Here is a 20,418-nt window from a genome sequence, read left to right on the forward strand (position 1 = left end):
GAGAAGGTTCCAAAAGATCATTTAGTTATCACGACATCATTTCAGATCATAGTTGTCAAACCAAGATTGGACCCGTGAATCCAAATCCTCATTTTATGAATCATGACTCGTGAATCGAATCAAATCGTAAGATTCGGTTCAAATTCATAATATTATAAAAAAAAGTATTACCATGTTGAGCTCAAAATATCATCAAATATTAGTATAGAAATGCAATTTTAATATGTCAAAAAGAAATGGGATAAGGTATCACAATAGGCTTATGGTTTTTTGAAAAATATCAATTTAGGCTTCACGTACAAAATAGCACCAATATGGGGTTAATATTTAAAAAATGGTACCAATTTAGGCATCGATATCGAGGGAGAAATCAGAACTTAATGGAGTAATATCATGTTTCTTTATCGAGACCTAAATTGGTACCATTTTTTAAACGTTAAGCCTATATTTATATTATTTTGTATGTGGAGACTAAATTGGCATATTCCCAAAAACCATAGGTCTATTTTGGTTTTATTATCCCAAAAGAAATCACATCAACGAACTACTTACAATTCAAAATTAATGCAAATTGAAACCTAATAAAACTAATTCACAAATTCGACTTTGTTTAAAAAAACTTAGTAGAGATGGAGAGTTTGACTTTCTCACTCTGTTTTTTTTTTGTCTTATTGTCTTGATAATGATGGAATGGAACGAGTTTAAATTGCTAACTCGATAAATAACAATTGAACTATATGAGAGTGAGTTTAGCACTTAGTGTTGTTGAAGTTTTTGATGAACGATGATGAAGATCCAGTTCTAAATTGAATTGTATGAGTTGAATCGTATCGTTAGATTATGTTATAATTTAGATTCGGCTTATAGATCTAACTCGAAATAAAGTTAAACTAGATTATATGATTCGAATTGTAAGATTTTAACAGGGTCGGCTCTAGGGGGAGGCCGCATAGACGGCCGTCTAGGGCTTCGATCGGAATTTCTTTCAAATTTGATAATTATTAAGATTTCTATGGTTAAAAAGTATATAGACTTAGACTTATAACTAGAAATGGTGCTAAGTTAAATGGTAAAGGCATAGTGAACGTATTTATAAGGGTGAGAGTTTGATCCTCTGAATTAGCATTTTTTTTGTTCACATTCTCTTATTTTTTCTTTCTTTCTTTTGACAACACATGTATTGATTTTTCTTAAACTTTTTTTAATATATTTTGAAACAATGTATAAACTATTATTTTATTATTGTAGTGATTTTTGAATTTTTTATTTTTTATAAATTACAAGACGAAAGTCACTTATGAATTACAAATTTGTAAGTTGGTATAAATGTTATTTAGACTCTGATTTATTTAAAATTTTAATATTTGGCCACTAATTTATTATTTGGTCACATTTAGCCCATAAACTATTTAAATTGATAAAATTTCACTCAATTTTGACGATTCCTTGGATCATCATTTTTTTATTCACATTTTCTTTTATTTTTTCTTTCTTTGTTTTGACAACACCTGTACTGATTAATCTTGGACTTTTTTTCATATTTGGAAACAATGTATAAACTATTATTTTGTTATTGTAGTGATTTTAAATTTTTTATTTTTATAAATTACAAGACGAAATGCACTTATGGATTACAATTGTAATTTGGTGTAAAATATTATTTTGACTCTGATTTATTTAAAATTTTAATATTTGGCCACTAATTTATTATTTGGTCACATTTGGACCATAAACTATTCAAATTGATGGAATTCCACTTAATTTTGATGAAGTCTTGGTAAAATCGTTTTCTTATGATATGTGGTGATATTTTGACATATGGACTTGACATGTCTTTCGTTTTTCAAGTTTATTTACCCAAATAATTAATGAGATTAAAGCAATAAAACAAATCTCTAAATTAAAATTTATCAAGTCTAGTTGTCAAAATATCATCATATGTCAATAATTTTATTAAGTTTCCATCCAAATTGGATGAAATTTCACCAATTGGGATAGTTCAGTGGCCAAATGATAAAATTTTGGATAGATCGAGCGATAAATGACAAAATTCTTTGGAATTATTCCACTTAATTTTGATGAAGTCTTGGTAAAATCATTTTCTTATGGTATGTGGTGATATTTTGACATATGGACTTGACATGCCGTACGTTTTAAAGTTTATTTACCCAAATAATTAATGAGATTAAAGCAATAAAACAAATCTCTAAATTAAAATTTATCAAGTCTAGTTGTCAAAATATCATCATATGTCAATAATTTTATTAAGTTTCCATCCAAATTGGATGAAATTTCACCAATTGGGATAGTTCAGTGGCTAAATGATAAAATTTTGGATAGATCAAGCGTCAAATGACAAGATTCTTTGGATCAATCGATGTCCAAATAGTGATTTAAACATGTATTTCATAATAAAGATGCGACACAACCAATCTTTAATCACCAAGATAAATTCATCTCTTTCTTTCCATAGAATCTTGCGATTAGGTTCAAGTTCAGCCGTCCAAGATTAATTTCCAGGAATTAATACTTTGTCGTCTGTTTGCTTCTCTCATGACTGGTGAGAAGAAACTTGATTTTACATATATAAAAGAAAACTCGATTTTACATATACAAAAGCAAGAAGAATAATAATTTCTTAGCTTTATGTTATTATTATATGACTTGAATTATAGTTAATAATATATTAGGTGGTTTATTTAATATTTATTATTTCTAAAATAGTATTAAATTTAGATATGAAAAAAAAGTACACAATGTGCTTAGAGCCTTCAAAATGTTGGATACGGCCCTGGATTCTAAGCTAAACATATAGAATAACATGTGTATTATTATCATATAACTTCATCATGAAAAATTTGTAATATTTATATGTGAATTCTTGTACATCAAATTAATTAAAAAAAATAACTATAATATGTTAATTAAATATAAATAAAATGTAGAATTGTTTTAATTAGTGTTAAATTAAATTTATCAAATATAAAAAATTTATATTAATATTAAATATATATATATATATATATATTATTAATAATTAGGATAATGTGCAAAAAATACTCCTAACATTTACAGGTATGAGCAATTTTACTCTCAACGTCTAAAATTATGCAATTACTTCTAAGTTGGCAACCAAAAGCAATTTTACCCTTAACATTGGCAAGTTTGGTCAATTTCAGACAGTATTATAAAACACATATATTTTGTTCCTTATCGTGCACCAATTGCACGTAGTTGATTCTAAAAAAATCATATTTTTTGTAATTTAATAATAGAATTGGAGATTAATATTTTTAAAGCCGGTGAAATATTTGAATTTTTTTAGGGCTAATTACATATAAATGCACTGTGGTTTCGCCAATGGTTTTTTTTTTTTTTTTTGCAAATGTGACCCTGTGATTTGCAAATTTTGCATTTGGATTCACTTTGTGAGGATTTGGCTGATAACGACCTTGAAATAAAAAAAAAATTCAAGAGTTAAATGATATCTTAAGCAACTTTAATTCTTCAATTTTTTAGGTTTGCAGTCATTTATTTGTTGTTTTTTACGATAGAGAAAATTAATGTTTAGAGAGAGAAAACTCCAAAAATTGTGATTTTGAAAAATATAAAATATGGTTTCATAGTAAATATGATACTAAACAACTTTAATTCTTGAATTTTTTTTTTTTTGAGATCGCTATCGGCCAAATTTGACAAAGTAAAAAAATACAAAATTTTGCAAACCATAGGGTTGCGTTTGTAAAGAAAAATACCACAGGTACTCATCTGCAAATTCGTGTAACCACATGAATTCTACTTATAATTAACTCTTTTTAATCCAACTCATACAAAATACAGTATGTTTTTTAAATTTCACGTTTAATCATATGTTTGTGATAAGTTACTAATGATAATAAATTACACACATTGCAACATGTAGATGACAAGATTTATGACCGAAAAGACGATTTGATGAATAATTTCTCCAATTGACTCAACTTGTCAATGTTAGAATTAAAATTGTTCTTAGCTCCCAACGTTAAGGGTCAAATTGCACAATTTTAGATATTATGGGTAAAATTGCTCCTAAGTGTAAAGATTAGGAGTATTTTTGCATATTATCCCTTAATAATCTCGATGATATCCCCGCGGGGCGTGGAGGGGGCATTCCCTATCGCACCTTCAAGGATAAAAAAAATCTTCATTCCCACCCCACGAGAAATGAGAATCAACAAGAAATGAGAAACCTTTTTAGTGATTCTCCGCACCTGGCGAGGACGGGACCGAACCCCGACCCAAGGGTGGAAACAGGGCGAGGTGGGGCAATTTTGCATCCCCCGTTCTGCCCCCAATATTTTCGGGGAATTTCAAAAGATGTTCGGAGATTTTTTAACATCCACACTCGCCCACACGGTTGCCCACAGGTAACGGGGAATCCCAAATCCTCAAATAAAATTTAAAAATTTATATATAATTGACCATTTTATAAAAGAAATTGCAATTTAATATTGATTTACCAGTAATACTAGTATAAACCAGTTATTACTAATACTTTCATGAACATCATTATTCGTAGACGAATCACATGCCTAAATTTATCTATGATTCACCTACAAAATCAACATTAACCTTCGTTATAAAACATTAATCTTCATTGATTTAGTGAAAGCATATCCTTTCATTCGATTAATAAGAAAATGAAAATATAACCCAGAACACATGCATACAATTAAAAGATTTTGTATCCTGATTATTATAGGCTAAAGCTGTGGTATTAAATAATTGACTTCGGCTTAAAGAGTAGTAAAGATCCTACCGGTAAAGGCTATGCTTACTTTGTTTTTAACAAAGTAAGTCTTACTTTGTGTGTTTTCACCATTGGATTAATTTTCTAATCCACCATCTAATGGTGAAAACACAACAAATAATGATACTTTGTCAAAAACAAAGTAACTATAGAGCACCAGGATCTACCTATTTCTATAAAGGCCATAACCAACAAACCTAAAGTCTCAATTAATTCATACATTATACAGTGCTTGAACCTTCACACAAAAAGGAAAAACACTGGCATTTATAGATGCAACTGTGACCAAAGATCCATGGTATCAAATAGGTTCTACAATAGCTTTTTTTACCAAGTCAAGTCTACATTGCCACCAATTGCACATGGGTAAGTAGTAAAATTTTACCGTCACTATAAAAAAAAGTAAAAATAAGGAAAAAGTAGAAAAATAAACCTTGTGGTTACATCTATTTTCGATCGGTACCTTTGTGGTTTAAAAATTTACAAACTGATACTTTGAGGTTCATTCCGTGAGCAAACACATACCAAATTGACTAACGATATTAAAAAAAAAAAGTCAAAAGTCAAAGGAAAAAGAGTTAATTTTGTCCTTATATTTATTTTTTTTTATAAATTAACTTCCTTATTATCTAATTATCGCAAACAAACCTCAAAATAAAAAATAAAAATCAATTACACCATCTTCTACCGCGTTAATCCAACTTCCCCTTTTTTCCAATTAACCCATTTCATCAAGAGGCGATTTGGAATCAAAACATAGTCCTAATTGATGCTTAGACTCTTCAGATATAGGAGCCATGAATTGTGAACCAAGCTCATTTGATGAAAACTCATTTGAGACCTCTGAAGATTGCGCATTTGGCGCATCATTGAAAATTTCCCTCTCTCTGTCGTTCTTCACAATTGACTCTTCAGGTTAGAAAACCCATTAAAGAAAGAGTTTGACGAAGAAGACGAACCAGAAGAACATTCCGATGACTGAATCACAGAACCAATTCCAATTGACTAAGGAATCATAAGCCCAAAATAAGGCACACTTCGATGATCATTAAAGTAATCCCCATTTCTGATCACATTCCCCATCATCCACTTATCGCCATCAGCAAGTTTCCCCATCATCAAATAATAATAAAAGATGTATCAGTGTACAGACAAAACAAAGAAACACAGAAACAGCATAAAAAATTCCCCTTCTCCATGGCAATTATGAATTTGGGAATCGAGAGAGAAGAGGTTATGAAAATGGAAGGGATTGTGATTATTTTAATGGAGGAAGACGATGGAGGGAGGGAGGCCGTACAGTTCAGTTACTGAGTGTTCAGGCTCACGCCATGATGTTGCGAGTCGGATTAATTGGAAAAAAAAAAAAAATTAGAGAACTAATTGATTTTTATTTTTTATTTTGATTTTTGTCTGAGATAATTAGATAACAATGAAAGTTAATTTATAAAATAAATAAATATAATGAACCTCTAGGTACCAGTTTGTAAATTTTTAAACCACAAGACTGTCGATCGAAAACAGATGTAACCACAAGGTTTATTTCTGTACTTTATTATTATTGAAATAGAACCTAATAAGAAAACAGGATATGATTTTATTTAGGGTTAACTAATATATTATTTTGTTTTCGGGGATTTTATGGTCGGTTTTTCGGTGACGGTTTGCGGATCCCCACGGTTCGGGATAGTAACATCCACCCCGTCCAATTTTAATGTTCAAGGCTAAAATTCCCTCGCCCCCATGTCAATTCGGATCCCCACAGTTTTCGATTTTCCCCCGCTCTATTGCCACCCCTACCTCAACCTAGTGAGGCCCATGTATTCACGTGTACATTAGTTGAGTAGGCTTTTAATACATTCAGTAAATTTTCTCTTGTGTATCTTTTTCTTTTGTTGAAATAATCTTAATCTTAATCTTTATGAGCCGAAAGAAACAAACTTGTAAACTAATATTATGAAACACAAAATCAGCACAGTTCCCAAAATGGAGCTTCAAAACATGCATAGGGTAGTAAATTGACAAAGGCGCTGTTTTGTAAGGAACTTTTTGGAGTAAAATTAGAAGTTTGAGCCACTTTAAAGGTTTGACTTAATAACGATGTTTGGGGAAAAGAGATTTGAAAGAGCTTATTGAGTCCAAAAAGCTAATTTTGAAAAAACTCATTTCAGGAGTTTCTTCAATTAGCTTATTATTTCTATCTCTTTTTATTTTTATCCCTAATTAATACTTTTTAATCCCAAATAAATGTTTTATCATATCTTATTTGTAATTTTACACAAACAGCTATTAGCAATCACACAATCTACTAATCAAATCAGCTAACAGCTAATTGCCAAACAGGACGAAACATGACATGGTTCAAGATTTATATTCTTTTAAAAGAGTTGAAGATTAGATAAGCATATGATATCCATTCACTATTACTTTGAAAGAACATTCTGTGTATATTGGGCACATGCTAAGGTATGCTTTGACACCTGATTATCATTTGTTCATTGTCATTCACATGACTAATTTGGATCTGCATCAGCCCAAAAACATCGGATAATCAATTGCTACTTACAAATTTATTCATGATTCTCCATTACTTCCTTTCAGATTGATAACTGCAAGTTCTTGTTCAACAAACTCTCCGGCCAAGATGGGTGGATATTTGGTTGCAAGAGGCGATTCTGCAAAGTGGCCTAAAGGCTTCAACACAGCATCTGATGCTATGTGTGCAAAAAGCTTCAAAACACAAAGATCAAAAAACATGTCAGCATAATTGCTATAATCAAAGCTAGTAGTTCACATGCATATATTGTTTGTCATGGAATATTTTATATCAAGAATTCCATTTTAAGGTAATTGTTATACTTGAAAATAAAACTGAATTCCTGTTTAATTTAAAGTAATTCAAATGTAAAAAATCAAAAAAAGTTAGAGGAGTTTTTTAACTTAAAAAGCAGACAGAATCCAAATACTATAAAATGACATTCCATTTCCCAAACAAAAGGTAAATGGCCGAAAAGCAATATCCACGAAGATAATTACTTACTGTTGAGGAAACTCTCCATAAACACCGATTTTGTTCAGATGCTAATCTGATTGCATCAATTGTTCTCTTTGTCACTACAACTTCATGCATACCAGCTATGCAATCTCCTGCAGTCAACCACTCTATCTGCAGATATAAAGTAAAATTAAAACCCACATATCATATTAAGGTAGCAGTACTATTGCCCGACTAACAAATAGTCATATGTTAAGGATAATTCTAGGGTACTTGAGAAATTCTATAGTGGTAGACTACTAATAAACTGCCATGTTTATAAATACACGAGTTAAAACTTATTAAAAAGCAACTTTCAAGACATAACTGCCATTTATTTGTATACATGGCAGTTCAATGATCATGTCCGTTGGACTAGGACCATTGTAGAATTTCTCCAGGGCATTCACTTAGCAAGTCTTGTCTATGCAGTCATCATATGGTTATTGATGATGCAAGTCATCAGATACATGTTTCATAGAAAGTTAATATCATGGCCATTGTAGAATTTCTCGAGGGTACTCACATAGCAAGTCTTCTGTATGCAGTCATCATATGGTTATTGATGATGCAAGTCATCAGATACATAGAAAGTTACTACATAAATAATAACAAGTCATCAGTATTACTATTCTCTTACCTCCTTTCCTGTCTGGATGAGAAGACATCCTAGAGGAACCTTCACTTCGACTTTCTGCCCATCCCTTAGCCATATATTAAGACCAGGGAATCTACTTCTGCCGTGGATAGTCAGAAAATTAAGGTCATAGTGATATCCAGCAAAAACAGTGCTTTCCTGGCCATAGCGGCATAGGTCACTCCCTGTTGGAGCAAGAAGGTGTGGTCCCTGAAGATTATAAGGAACAAGAGATTTTTCATGCCCTAAAAAAATGAATAAGGATTTCATGCCCTAAAAAAATGAATAAGGAAAAGCTTACAAGAAGACTAAGCATCACACCAACTTTATAATCAATAAACTACCGAGTCAAATCATGTTACGATAGTAAAGAAATCGTAGGGCCTCAGCTTAGACAGTGAAGTGATTAGATTTAGTAACTGTTCAGATAGGAATTGGTCCACATCCAACCAAGCCCGTTAATGAGCAAATAAATAGAGAGAATAGAATAGATAAACAACTGCAATATTGAGTTGAACTATTAACAGTAGCGCAAAAGGAAAAAGGTCCTGACAATGACAACGTTAAAAAACTTTCACCATTGGTCAGGAGTCAGGACATACCGTACATATATGAACAAAGGAATAGCCATTCAATGAGTTTCATTAGTCTTAAAATACATATCCAATGTATGACACATCAAGAAATATAAATTCACAGTTCGCGTTCGGCATTGTACACCTCCATGCCAAAAGGCTAACATCTTAACAGAACAGGTGAAAAGTGAGACACACACTTTAAAAATACATAGTGGAAAATTGCTTAAGTTCTAATCATTTTTTGCCCCAATGTCATCCATCAACATTTAAAAAAATTAAAAATCCACCAGAAGCACAAAAATGTATACAAATAAAAATCCTGAAACACGAGAAAAAACGGTACATTTGGTATCTAGAAAGCATCGACACGGGTACTCGTATGGGTACGGGTACGGCAAACGGCATTTTTAAAAAATATGAGACACTGAAACGGCAGGGACACGCCAAATATATATACAACATTCATAAGTCATTATAAACCATAAAAAATTATTTAATACTTCAAACTATTCAAACTACCAAAAAAAAGAGCGGTTGCTATATTCTTTTCTTTAGATTTTGATTTGTTTTTTCTATTTAGGTTTTATTTTATTTTTGTACATATCAACCCCTTCTTCTGTAAAAATATTAGAAAGAAACCCTACACTCTACTTAATAAAATCAGAAGCTGTGTCCCAGAAATGTCCTAAAAGTGTCCCAATATTAAAAAAATAAAAAATAAAAAATATGAGGGGACACTTATTTTGGACTGCGGGGATGTGTCCCCGGAGTGACTGAGTGTCCGTCAACTTACATTGATCTGGAGAAGTGTCGGTGCTTCCGAGTTTGGTATCAATACAAGCTCAAAATTTTGCATTAATAATCCACAATGAATATTATTTATTTCTTAGTGTTCCTTGCTTGAATCGAAATGTTAAAAGAATAAAGCAGTTGGAACGAGTGAGAAAGAGCCACATAGAAAGAATAACATGTTTACTCATCAAACATCTTTTTTCTTCGAGAAGTCTCATCAATAAACACTTTACCTGCTTCATAAGAGAAGTAAATGCTTCCTTGGGCAAACCAAACCCAATGGCTGCCATTTCAGCAACGGCCTGGAAATAGAGACGAAACAGACGACACTTGAGACACATGCTTAACAACCACCAGCATCAAAATAACCCACATTAATGGCTTACTTCTATAGCAGATATCATTTTTACTCCCCATGAGTCCATAGTATCCTTCCATTCTGGGAAACCTTCAGGTATCACAGGTTCTGAATTAAGTTCCTGCAGAAGTATAGTATCCAAATTAGCATTTAGCAACTTGCAGCTAAAAACACTGAAAGAGAATGGAAAGAGTCAATACCTTAAAATGTGTGTTTGATGGCCGTGGTCCTACCCGCCACATGTATCTCCATTTTGGATCAGGTCCCTTAGGAGCTAATGGTTGGAACTCTTTGGGCATTGCTTTTAATTTTTCCTGAATGTCTTCATCAACCAGGCTTCTTGGAACTTCTACACCCTCAGGGGTGACACCAACCTGTTATCTCCATTGACACGAGAAGTTCTTTATGGTCAACTATGTTCTCAAAACTCAAAACAACAAAATAAAATATTATTCACTAAATTTTGTGCAATAACATAATCATCCTTCACATCCTTAATTTATGTATCTTAGTTCAAACACCTCACACTTCCTCTTTAGCCTTTACCATGTCCTTTCCAAGCACCAACTAAAGCATAAGCTACTGGAATGAAGGAAAGCTAAGCAGCTGGCATACACAATACTTCCAAATATCAATCCCAACTGGCACATCCAAAAAAACTTTAACACAAATATTCATCAAAAATTCTATTGCTTCCGTATATTTATCAATTAGAATATATGCCAAATTTACCATTTTGGCACCACTTGGAATAACCCTTAATCTGGTTTTCGAAGGAAAGAAAAGCACCAAACAAAAATGGTTTGACCAACTTGAAATATATTGAAATCTTCATCATGTCTCAACAATTAAGATGCTTAAACTTGCAATAGTCAAGTCCACTGATTAATAAAACATAAAGAAATTATAAAAGAGTATGTATATTAATTCCAATTGTATTATAAATTTTTATTGATTAATGAATTCCAATTGTCGTGTGACCAAGAGGTCACGGGTTCGAGTCTTAGGAGCGGCCTCTTGCCAAATAAATTGGCAGGGGAAGGTTGCCCCCAGTACACCCTTGTGGTGGGACCCCTCCCCGGACCCTCGCTCAGCGGGGACGCGTAGTGCGACCGGACCGCCTTTTTTTTTAATGAATCCAAATAAGGCACTAAGGAAAACAGAAAGTTACTAATGATCTTTCTTTCCGTTGCTCAAAGTCTAGAAACGACCAAATTCAACAAATTTTAAGTAGCAGAGTGGCAACAGAAACGGAGTTTGAGAACTAAAGGCAAACCTCCTGCTACCAGCTAATCAAAATTGCAAATTCTCGGTGCTCAGCAGTCAGCACCAAATACAATTACTCAACCAGTGTCACCAATACTACAACAACGACGCCTTAGTCCCAAAATGATTCGGAGTCAGTCAACATGAACCGTCATACGATACCGTCAAATCAAGTCGTGTCAGCGACATAAATGCTCTCCCTCCACTCCGTCCTATCCACTGTCATATTTTCCTCGATCCCCAATAAATTCATATCACTCTCAATCACCCTCTTTCAAGTTTGCTTAGGCCTTCCTCGACCTCTCACCGATGCATCCCTTTGCCACTCCTCAATCCTTCTAACCGGCGCATCAAGCGCTCTTCGTCTTACATGGCCAAACCACCTTAGTCAATTTTCTCTCGTTTTATTCTCAATAGATGTAACCCCTACTTTCGTCCTAATTACTTCATTCCTCATCCGATCCTTTCTCGTACATCCATCGCAACATACACATCTCCGGCACTGACATCTTATGAATGTGACAGTGTTTTACTATCCAACATTCCGTACCATATAACAATGCAGATCTATTTGCCGTGCGGTAGAATTTTCCCTTCAATCTATTAGGCATCCCGAGGTCGCAAAGGAAACCCGTAGCAGTCTTCCACTTCGACCAACCGGATTTAATCCTATGAGCAATATCTCCATCCATTTGAATAATAGACCCTAAATAACGGAAGCAATACGAGCCCTGGACAACCCTTCCATCCAGGGTGATTGTCCCGACCTCCCTACTTCTGTCGCCACTAAACTTACACTCCAAATATTCCGCCTTACTTCGACTCAACTTAAAGCCTCTAGATTCCAAAGCTTGTCTCCATAATTCCAACTTACTCTCCACGCCTTCTTTTGTCTCATCAACCAACACCATAGTTGTGAAAGGCGAAAGGCGAGCCAAGGCGTAAGGCGAGCCAAGGCGATAAGGGCAAAATATCGCCTTGAGGCGAGGCGAGAGGTGAGGCGACGGCCTCTCGCACTTGAGGCGATAAAAAAATTAGAAAACACAAAAAAATAAAATCATAACTCAAATTCACTAGTTTAACTTCTAAAGTTGTAAAACACAAAATAATAACTAATACTCATGATCAAGAATCCGTTTTTGTAATGCGCTTGACCTATTGCACATACTTCCAACAATGATCCGTTCCTTTTGTAGCTTCAGATGTATTAGAATTACTAACACTCATGATCAAAAGCCTGCAAGATTTGGGCAATAACACTTAGAATTAATAACTAATAATAAACTTTCATAAACTTAACAAAACTAATAATAAACTTGCACAACACAACAACTAATAATAAACTTGTACAAACTTCATAAACTTTCGTAAAAATTTGGGAAGCATAACACTTGGAACAAACAAAGTCATAAAAATTTGAGCAGCATAACACTTATAACCAAGAGTAGGAGAAGAAGAAAAGATGGAATAAGAAATAGAAGAGAGAGACAGAGACGTACATACCTGTAAGATGGGAAGAGAAGAGTAACGTTGTTCTGTTGTGGTCGGCGGTGCTGTTGGAGGAGATGAAGTCTTCGAAGTGGACGTACGATGGAGGAGAAATCCCCTAAGTGGACATGCGATGGAGGAGATGAAGTCTTCGAAGTGGACAGAAGAAACCTTTCTATCGCGAACTGTTTGTTTCTGTTCTCTAATTTCTAACCTAAATTTCGCTTATCTTTTTTTTTATAACAGGTAAACTAGAATTTTTCACCTGAGTATCAAAGGCAACCGCCTCTCGCCTGCGGAGGAATGACGGTCGCCTTTGGAATTTCACCCGCCTTCCATCAGAGAAGGCGGAGGCTTGATCGCCTGGGTCGCCTTTCGCAACTATCACCAACACAATATCATCTGGAAACAACATGCACCATGATATACCGTCTTGAATTGAACTCGTTAATTCATCCATAAAAAAAAGGGCGACCCAATCGCACTACGCGTCCCCGCTGAGCGAGGGTCCGGGGAGGGGTCCCACCACAAGAGTGTACTGGGGCAAGCCTTCCCCTGCCAATTCATCCATAACGACATAAAAAAGAAATGGGCTAAGTGCAGAACTTTGATACACTCCAATCGTAATAGGGAACTCTTCAATCTTTCCAACACTGGTACATACATACATTCGTGTGCGCTCACTTATACATGTCCTTCATGATGTCAATATATTTTCGCAAAATGTCTTTCCTTATTAAGACCCACCAAAGTACTTGTCTTGGTACCTTATCACATGTCTTTTCCAAGTCAATGAAAACTATATGAAAATCTTCCTTCTTATTTGGCTCATTAGATGAATGGTCTCCATAGTTGATCTTCCCAGCATAAAGCCAAATTGGTTTTCCGAGATTTTCACCATACTACTTAGCCTTTGTTCGATCATTCGCTCCCAAAGTTTCATAGTGTGAATCGTTAGTGTCACGAATGAGTTAATAAAAATTCATTGATATTACCCCTATTGTCCCAAGAAAGCGAGTCCTGACTCAATGGTAAACATTATTATCGTGTGACTCACGGATCACGGAATCGAATTGCTGTTCTTGCCAAAAAAAAAAATATTGATAGGAAAAAACTTACCCACCCTTGTGTGGGACCCCTTCCCGTCGCTTAGAGCCGCCCTTTATTACCCCTGTTGTCTCAACATCCAAACAATTTTTCTCTACCCACACTCTCTCGGAAGCCAAACAAATACACTCAATTCAAATGCAGCAGTCACTCTTTTCGGTTTGAAGCATTTAAGGAATAAAAAAAATCTGATAAATTTTTTTACACTATATAGGAAACTCTAAAGAATCTACAGCCAACTGAGTCATGTGAGAACTAAGTCCTAAAATTTTCCTCAGTTGGGTTCAAAATTTGATTTATTTGCATTCCCAGTCCGGTTAAAAAAATCAAGCTACTACTAATAATCAAAATCCCTGAGCATTTCCTCTTAGTTTCCCAGAAACCAAACAGTATATAAATTACACACTAAAAATAAAACACTGTACCTGGTAATGCAATTGAGGTCTCTCTTGCAGCTTTTTGAACTCCGGAGGTTTCTGGAAGTACTTCTCCATCATGTCTATGAATCGATCATTATCTTCGGCTGTACATCTCGGATCCTTTACAACTAAAGCTCCAGTATCTCTGAGGATCCGACTCACCTCCTGACACAATTCGCTAAGCCACGGCCCGACTTCTCCGAGTTGACACCTCAATTGCAGTGGGTCGGTACTGAGCTTATCGGAGATCTCCAGATAGCGCGCTAGATCTATAACCGGAATATCCATTTCCGATTAGCCGTCTTACTTCACAATCGTGGTTTAGAGATAAAGAAAAGGAAACGAGAAAGATGGGTAGTGGCGGGAGATGGAGGGGAGGCTCTTTTATATTTATTCTTAAAATGGGCTTCAGTGCACGTTAGCTGTAGCTAGAGATTCGTGTTGGGATTTCTATTACGTGTAAATATTGTTTCCATTGGATCTGATTGATACCTATAGCAAGGTTTCGGAATCACCGGTCTGATCATTCATAAATATAACTGTACAAACCTTGATAGATGTATATCATTGAGATCAAAAAAAAAAAATATTTATTAAATAAGATTATTTATTTATCAGTAAATAAATAAATTATTCATTTATCGATAAATCAATATTTATTATTTTATAGATAATTTTTCATTATAAAATGCATACAAACGAAGAAATTATCCAGTCAATAATAAACAATGATGATGGAAATATTGCGTTGTCGCAAATGTATCGTCAAAAGAGTCATTTCAAGCAATTGTCACCTTAAACAACTACTTGCTACAACATGAGCAAAATATACCAAAAGTTGTATTTGCACTACAAAAAGTTAAAATGATGTTTATTTTAGTTTAGGTGTAAAGAAAAAACAATCAACTATAGATGCATTTTTTCAGAAAAAATAACTTCTAGTTGATTGATTGAAAGGTTTTGGTCTATATATATATATATATATATATATATATATATATATATATTTTGTATGTAATACAATAATTATTAATTTATTGGGTCCTTAAGGATTTAAATATTTTTATTACTTGATGCATTTAGCGAAGTTATTACTTTAGTCCATTAGTCCAAGTCGGGACCGAAAGAATTTATTATATAAACGAGGTTATTACTTTATCGAACATTCATTTATCGAGGTTTAACTGTATATTATCATTTTAATTTAAAGTATTATGTTTATTTGTTAATGGATTAAAAATGAAGGAAATAAAATATTAGATGACGTGCGGAACTCATCTATACATACTATATATAATAGCGGAAGTAGAGAGAATTTGTAAGATGTGTTTTAGAGGCTTTTTCGCTTAATTGATATTATAGAAGAAAATATACAAATTTAATATTAATAGTAAATTAAGAAATTGAAATACCATAACTACTATATTAATATCATAAATATTATTTCAGTTTTATCGTTAAAATAAATTCACTAATTACACCACTTATACAAATTCCATCAAACAATTTCATCAATTCAAAACTTTAAATTATAAATAGTATCTTATGTTTCATATGCAAATTGAAATATCAATCGCCTGAATCTCTCAAAACTATTGTTTCATTATTAATTACTAATTCACCTTTGTGTTACTCTTCATTCTCGTCGTTTCATCATCGTTTGATGAAGATTTTTATGAATTTAGGGAATTCCTACTAACAGATGCGATTGACTTATTTTATGCTTTTAATCAATCTTCTTCTTCTTGAAAATGGTTAGGTAGCTGCTACTAGTGGGGTGATTATATTTAGCTGATTACATGCAAAATAAGGCGATGAAGTGGTATATTTCCAACCGACAGTGGTGGTAATGAAAGCAGAGGAAGAGAAGAACACTTTTTTGCTATTAAGGACCCGTCTTATTTTTCTTCTCCTACATTATCCTCATTCTAATGAATTTGTATCAACGTTGTAGAAAACATTCTACAAAGGATCCCTTCATTCGCTCATCCTAGTTCCATCAGTTCCCTGTATTTTCTTACGTGTGCTTCAGGGTTTTCTGCTTTCTTGTACTGTGGCAAGTTAGAGGTTTTATAGCGTCCATCTGTTTTGAATCCCATGATATAGGCGGTGAAGGGCGAATGCCTATTTACTTGATGGGCGTATCGTTCTTCATTATGTTTTTACTTTCGGGATTCTTCGTGGAATTGTGCCTCTACCGCCGCCGTAAACCTGTCTGGAGAGAGGGATCCGCCATCTCGACCTTTATTGTTGTTTTCTTGTGAGCTGGGCGAACGTCTGTGACGTGATCTCGATTTATCCCTTGGTTCAGAATTATTCCTCGCTAGACCTGCACTAGCATCGCCTCCTTGGGGTTGTTGTTGCGCGAGCACCTTTCTAGCCCGCTCTGTTACATCGTTTCTATTGAGGATATCGCGCGCCCTATCAGCCGATTCGTTGCCTAGTTCCCGTCGAACAGATTCAACCATCTGGTCCAAAAATGACTCGGGAGACCATTCATGTGAAGGTTGCACCGTACCGTCAGGAGGTGATACAATTTGTTCAAGGGGGCTGTCGTTGTGGTCTTCGTTGGTAGGGATATTCCCAGTGGGGTTATTTGAAGACATTTTGGAATGTTCGTCGTGTAACCCTATTAATGTTAGGATTCCACGATCACCGCACCAATTGATATTGTGTAGATTCTGCAGCACCATAAAGCATCCCTGGGAGGCGCCGTTGGGATCGGCCGAGGGCACTCCGATGCCTAAGTCAGTAAACTTCTTAAGAGAACAAACTGTAATGACAAGGCAAAGCTAAAAGAGTGTGTAAGTGTACCTATGTTGTCATGCTACAAGGGTATTTATACAAGTTTGAGTGATAACTGTAATAACCTTCTCTTTAGTGAAGAGTAATGCTCTCTTAATATAGTTTAACTCCATCCTCTAACCTCCGTGCTTTGCCAGGTTCTGAGCTATCATTAATGCTAGTTAAATGATAGTGAGTTACGCCGTTCTCCTAGAGGCGGATTGCCATATGAGGCGAATCCCCTTTTTTCCCTTCATAGGGCGGATCTTTGTAAGAATCCCTGACACGACACCGTATTTCCGACTAAGGTGGATCATAAGTGGAGCTCTACAAGACGACATTGTATTCCTGTTATACACTATGTGGCAGATCGTGAGAAGAAATGTTCAAGACGACACCGTATCTTCATCTGTACGCCATATATATCTTAGAGGCGGGCCTTTTTGTTGGAGTCTAAAGACAATCGTTTTAGGATATTAATATTAATGAATAAATTGTTTATTTGATCATTTGATTAATCAGATATATAGCATTAAAATGAAACTATATATAAAGGCAAGAATCTTTCATAAAGAAAGTAACCATAAGTTTATTTAAGTAGTTATAAAGTGTTCATACAAGCATGAAGTGAGACTGTACTTTATAATAGACCAATAGACTTAAAGTAGACCCAAGTCAAGTGATATGTTATAGGGGTTGGCATATTACAGTTGAGACTTGCATGTAACAGTGTTTTCTGTCGAGACAGAAAGCTGATCTCACAAGCTTTAGATATTCAGATATCTAGACAGTTGCATGGATCCGGTGAAGGAGTTCATTAGGATTGGGACCCGACTTGAGATAACAGAATGGATTGATTTATCTAATGTGTCAACTGCTCATCTCATTGGTATTAGTAGGTATAACTAATCCTCAGACTCAAACATTCGTTAATTAGTGATTCTGGATTATGGAGTCTGATACTTTGATTCTGTGAGAGCACGATCCAATAGGTGAGAGCCTAGGGTGTGTGAGAGTAGGGTTGGGTATCACACAAAGTAATTGCAGAATAGTTAATGTCAGATTGAGCATTCGTCACTCCCGGTAAGTGGGAGATATATCCAAATGGCCGCTTGTGGTGAATTGACTGAAATCCTTGCAAGGTGATACAGTTAAGAGTAGAAATGAACATTTCACTTAACTTATCTTTTCAGAGTGAATTCAACCTGTACAAGTAAAACCGGACTCTTCGTTATATGTAACCTTGACACATTCCATGGTTATAAGGAATTGACCGACAGGATATAGTTGATGAAGGATCGTATTATACTGTACCTAATACAGAAAGGTTAACGTCAGTTATCAACCTGACTTCTTAATTGCTCTGGGGGAATATCATAGGTTCTGCTAGTAACAGCTCGCGACGGTATTCCGTTATATATATGTTGGAATTAATCGTGATGAATAATTTCAAAGGATATATACGGCTAGTGGCAATAAAGAACCTAATGGGTCGCATATGGAACTTGGAATCGGATGACGAAAACGTAATTAGCAGGACACAGACACATGGACCGAATTTTACATATTAGTTAGGGATATTAATTTAGTTTAATAATTATAATTAGATTATGATTATGAATTAAACTAAAGAATTATCTGATGATATTAATTGGATGTTTTATGCAATTAAAACTCTAATTAATTATCCCTAACATTAATTAATTATTAATTTGATTAATAATAATTATCTAAATATAATTAGTTATTGTTTAGATAATATTAAAGTGTTTATTTAATTATCTAATTAGGAATCCTATTCAGAATAAGATTCTAATTAATTAAATTCCTAACACAACTGGGATTAGGGTTTCGGAAGTCTATAAATAGACCCCTAGCCTCAGTATTTCGGCCAACATAAGAAACAAGAGGAGAAGGAATTGTTCCGTCGTCGTCTCGGCTAATTTACTTTATTTCTTACTCCCTCTTTGATCTCGTATCGATTTCTGTTAGAGGCAATCATTGCGATTACTATTTATTAAAGGTTGATTACTGATTAGTTTTGTTTTTGTGTTGAATCAAACGTTCATGGTTCACGAGTTGATAATAACAAGTTGTGGGCACTTCGTTTGCAACGGTAGATAGTTCTTCGATAAAGGTATTACTTTCTATCCCTCTTTATATGAAATAACAATTAACAGATCTTGGAAAAGGGAAATAGATAAAAATTTATTATTCCGCAATGCCTAGGCTTCTCTATTTTCCTACATTGGTATCAGAGCCTATGTTAATCTGTTATTTCATATATGTAAATAAAAGGGTTATTCAATCATATTGAATAGATTTATTGTTAGGACAAATTAATTGATCGATTAGTTCAATTAATCTAACGATAAATAAGTTTTGATTACTTGTTAATTAAAACTGATTATGCATAGTTCCTGATTATTTCGGTTGATAATCGTTTAAACAAAACCTAAAGGTTTTATAGTTAGATAATTAAAACGTTTTGTTTTATTAAATCTAAAAGATAAAACTGTTTTAATATTCTGAAAATTGTTTTGAAACTGTTTTAGAACAATTATATATATATATATATATTTATATTTAATAAAAAAAATATCAATAGTTGTTCGGGGTCGCTGCCGCGAGGCGGCGACCCCAACCGCTATTGAGACTGGTTGCTGCCTTGCGGTAGCAACCAGTAGCGGCGGACGCTGAGGCAGCAGCGCCTGGCTGCTAGCTGCTGCCCTACGGCAACAGCTATACCATAGGGTCGGGCCGATTAAATCGGCTCGGCCCAATCGATGGTACCGTTTTTAAAAGGTGTTTTAAAAGACCGGTTTTAAATATATATATACATATGTTTCAGAATATAATAATTTTTTTTTATTATCAAAATCAATTTATTTAAAAGTTTGTTTTACCTAAATATTTGATATAAGTAATTTAAAGCATTAAATGAATTATACGAATTAATTAGGATATGCATAATTAAAATTGGATGAAAATTAATTTAAGTTGTTAATTTGATTAACTCAAATATTACATAAATAGTTTATGTAATCAACCAATTAAATTTAATTTAATTAAGTCTATGCATGTTTGGCGTTATGAACATATTAGACCCTCTATAATCGTTATTTAGTCTTTTGGTATTTAAATAGGACCTGCGTGTCCTGCCTTC

At 34.1% G+C, this 20,418-nt stretch overlaps 1 protein-coding gene across 1 annotated transcript; it reads right to left on the reverse strand.

Moving 5' to 3' along the window:
* Positions 1 to 7,183: 7,183 nt before the first annotated feature.
* Positions 7,184 to 14,960, reverse strand: LOC136226217 (uncharacterized). Its single transcript, XM_066014567.1, has 7 exons — positions 14,475 to 14,960; positions 10,389 to 10,562; positions 10,217 to 10,309; positions 10,064 to 10,132; positions 8,464 to 8,670; positions 7,830 to 7,955; positions 7,184 to 7,519 (listed from the first exon to the last, which is right to left on the reverse strand). The coding sequence occupies exons 1-7, from the start codon at positions 14,754 to 14,756 to the stop codon at positions 7,364 to 7,366; spliced, it is 1,107 nt and encodes a 368-aa protein (XP_065870639.1). The 5' UTR covers positions 14,757 to 14,960; the 3' UTR covers positions 7,184 to 7,363.
* Positions 14,961 to 20,418: the final 5,458 nt, after the last annotated feature.

Source organism: Euphorbia lathyris, chromosome 4 (genome assembly GCF_963576675.1).
Source record: "Euphorbia lathyris chromosome 4, ddEupLath1.1, whole genome shotgun sequence".
NCBI lineage: Eukaryota > Viridiplantae > Streptophyta > Magnoliopsida > Malpighiales > Euphorbiaceae > Euphorbia > Euphorbia lathyris.

What these genes read in the sequence shown, in the direction of transcription:
- LOC136226217 (XM_066014567.1), bottom strand. Translation starts at nt 14,756, where the DNA reads ATGGATATTCCGGTTATAGATCTAGCGCGCTATCTGGAGATCTCCGAT. An exon ending in TCATCCAGACAGGAAAGGAG is followed by an intron (nt 7,956 to 8,463) that starts GTAAGAGAATAG and finishes TTATATCTGCAG; the next exon opens with ATAGAGTGGTTGACTGCAGG. An exon ending in TATGGAGAGTTTCCTCAACA is followed by an intron (nt 7,520 to 7,829) that starts GTAAGTAATTAT and finishes TGTGTTTTGAAG; the next exon opens with CTTTTTGCACACATAGCATC.